Raw genomic sequence first — 2,231 nt, 5'->3', positions numbered from 1 at the left:
TCCTCACCCAGAACATAGAGGGCGACGAACGAGTAATCGCCTACGTGAGCCGTCGACTCGAGCGGGCAGAGGAGAACTACTCGGCAACTGAAAAGGAGTGCCTCGCCATTGTGTGGGCCACCCGAAAGTTACGTTGCTACGTGGAGGGTTATAAGTTCGACGTGATCACAGATCACCTGGCTCTCAAATGGTTGAATTCCATTAACAATCCCACGGGACGGATAGCCCGGTGGGTATTGGAACTCCAACAGTACCAGTTCGACGTACTTTACCGGAAGATAAATACAACGTGGTCGCCGACGCCCTCTCCCGGCAACCAATGCAAATGGGTACGAAAGATGCAGGAGCCGGTCCAAAGACGTCCCGAGAAATTTCCGGACTACTCCCTGGATAATGGACAGCTCTATAGACACATAGGGCATCCCACAGGCGTCAGCGTAGGAAACCCCTGAAAGCTGTGCGTACCCCGAGAACAGCGGTAACGCGTACTAGGAGAATGCCACGACTAACCACCGCCGGGCACCTGGGCATCCGGAAGACGCACAGGAGGATCGCCCAGCGTTACTTCTGGCCTGGACTTCATCGGGACGTGGTACGGTATGCCACTAGCTGTCTGACCTGCCAACAGTACAAGGTTATTCTGCGTAAACCAGCCGGCAAGATGCTCACTCGGCAACATACGGAGCCGTTCGCGCTTGTCGGAGCCGACTTCGTTGGAAACGTTCCCCAGACCCGGCGGGGAAACACCATGCTCCTGGTTTTCATTGATATATTTTTCAAGTGGGTAGAGCTCATCCCATTGAAAAAGGCCACTGCCGCCCAACTGTAGTTCGGATTCCGAGAAAGGATCCTCTCAATTCACCAGCCGAAGCTACCAGGAGTTTTGCCGGAACAACGGTATTCAACTCAAGCGCGCCAACCGTACTATCAGGATCATCGGACATGGGACCAACTACTGCCCGAGATCTCCCTCGCCATAAATACCAGCATCTCAGATAGCACGGGGTTTATTCCGGCTTATCTAGTACAAGGTCGGGAGCCTAGGTTGCCAGGTGCCCTCTTCGATGCAGTCGCACCCGACTTGCATGCCTCGCCATTGGACCCAACGGAACAAGCCAAAAGGCTTCAAGAAGCGTTCCGCACCGCCCTGGAAACCAACCAGATAGCTTCTCAGGAACAAAGGCAACACTACAACCTGAGACGACGCGAGTGGCGACCCCAAATAAGTTCAGAGGTGCTAGTCCGTCTTCACCATCTGTCCAAGGCCAGCGAGGGCTTTAACGCAAAACTTGCACCGAAGTACGCGGGTCCGTTTAAGGTGGTGAAATTTCTATCATCGAATGTCGTGCGGCTACAGCAGGTAGACGGCCGGAAGAGGGGTACAGCTGGCATAGGCGATCTGAAGGAATATCATCGGCGCGAAGAACAACACGACGACTCTACAGAAGGCCCCAGAAGGAGCGATTCTCACCCCACCCTTGATGACGTACTCGATACAACTCTATCAGGGTGGTCGTAAGCGGTGAACCCAGTAACAAGATACCTTTAAGCGGGAAAATTGCATTGAATAGGCTAGTTAAAGATTGTTTGATCTTCGCACTCAGACTAGGCAATTTAGGTTACGTAGTACTAGGCTGACTATTGGGGCACCTTTCAGAGACAACCACATTCAACAGATGGACATGGAACCCGATGATCCCTATCAAGTGGAGGGCGTGTACCGACCCGTTGACCACCGAGAAGGCTCCGTGACCGGCAGTAGTGGAGAGTCCCAAGGCCACGACTCGGTCTAGTTCACTCGCAGCCCGACTCCACCCCCGTTCAGCCCATGACGAGGCATGGGAACTCCTGAAGGACCCGCTGGTCGCACTCCTCCTCGCACCGACTCCGTGTCGACCCTGGCTAGGTCTCCGGACGCTAGCATTGTGGTCAGCGGTGACGTTCCGGAAGCGTTCGAGCCTCTAACCGAAGACGACGAGGAGGAGGAGCCAACCACCCCCAAGGTTGCGCGCCTGGCCCAGCTACAGGTGGACGACGGAGACGAGCCCGGGACACCGACCACCCACGACCTGGTGGGCGCATGGCTGCAGGGACAGGACCATCACTCTTTCGCCCCTGGGAGGCCCAACGGAGCCCCCCCGCGAGCCCAACATCCACCGACGATTTGGACGTCGGAGCCGACGACCGGTTTTGGAGAGACCGCCCGCGAGCTCCACTCGAACGCGCCATAG

General features: G+C 56.0%; 1 protein-coding gene across 1 annotated transcript; it reads left to right on the top strand.

Moving 5' to 3' along the window:
- Positions 1–496: 496 nt before the first annotated feature.
- Positions 497–1,793, top strand: LOC128264247 (uncharacterized). The gene is made up of 3 exons (XM_052999658.1): positions 497–784; positions 866–1,515; positions 1,658–1,793. The coding sequence occupies exons 1-3, from the start codon at positions 497–499 to the stop codon at positions 1,791–1,793; spliced, it is 1,074 nt and encodes a 357-aa protein (XP_052855618.1).
- The last annotated feature ends 438 nt before the right edge of the window (positions 1,794–2,231 follow it).

Source organism: Drosophila gunungcola, unplaced genomic scaffold (genome assembly GCF_025200985.1).
Source record: "Drosophila gunungcola strain Sukarami unplaced genomic scaffold, Dgunungcola_SK_2 000061F, whole genome shotgun sequence".
Taxonomy (NCBI): domain Eukaryota; kingdom Metazoa; phylum Arthropoda; class Insecta; order Diptera; family Drosophilidae; genus Drosophila; species Drosophila gunungcola.
This window is presented reverse-complemented; position numbering and strand designations above follow the sequence as displayed.

What these genes read in the sequence shown, in the direction of transcription:
- LOC128264247 (XM_052999658.1), top strand. Translation starts at nt 497, where the DNA reads ATGCCACGACTAACCACCGCCGGGCACCTGGGCATCCGGAAGACGCAC. An exon ending in TTGATATATTTTTCAAGTGG is followed by an intron (nt 785 to 865) that starts GTAGAGCTCATC and finishes TCAATTCACCAG; the next exon opens with CCGAAGCTACCAGGAGTTTT. An exon ending in ACAACTCTATCAGGGTGGTC is followed by an intron (nt 1,516 to 1,657) that starts GTAAGCGGTGAA and finishes GGCACCTTTCAG; the next exon opens with AGACAACCACATTCAACAGA.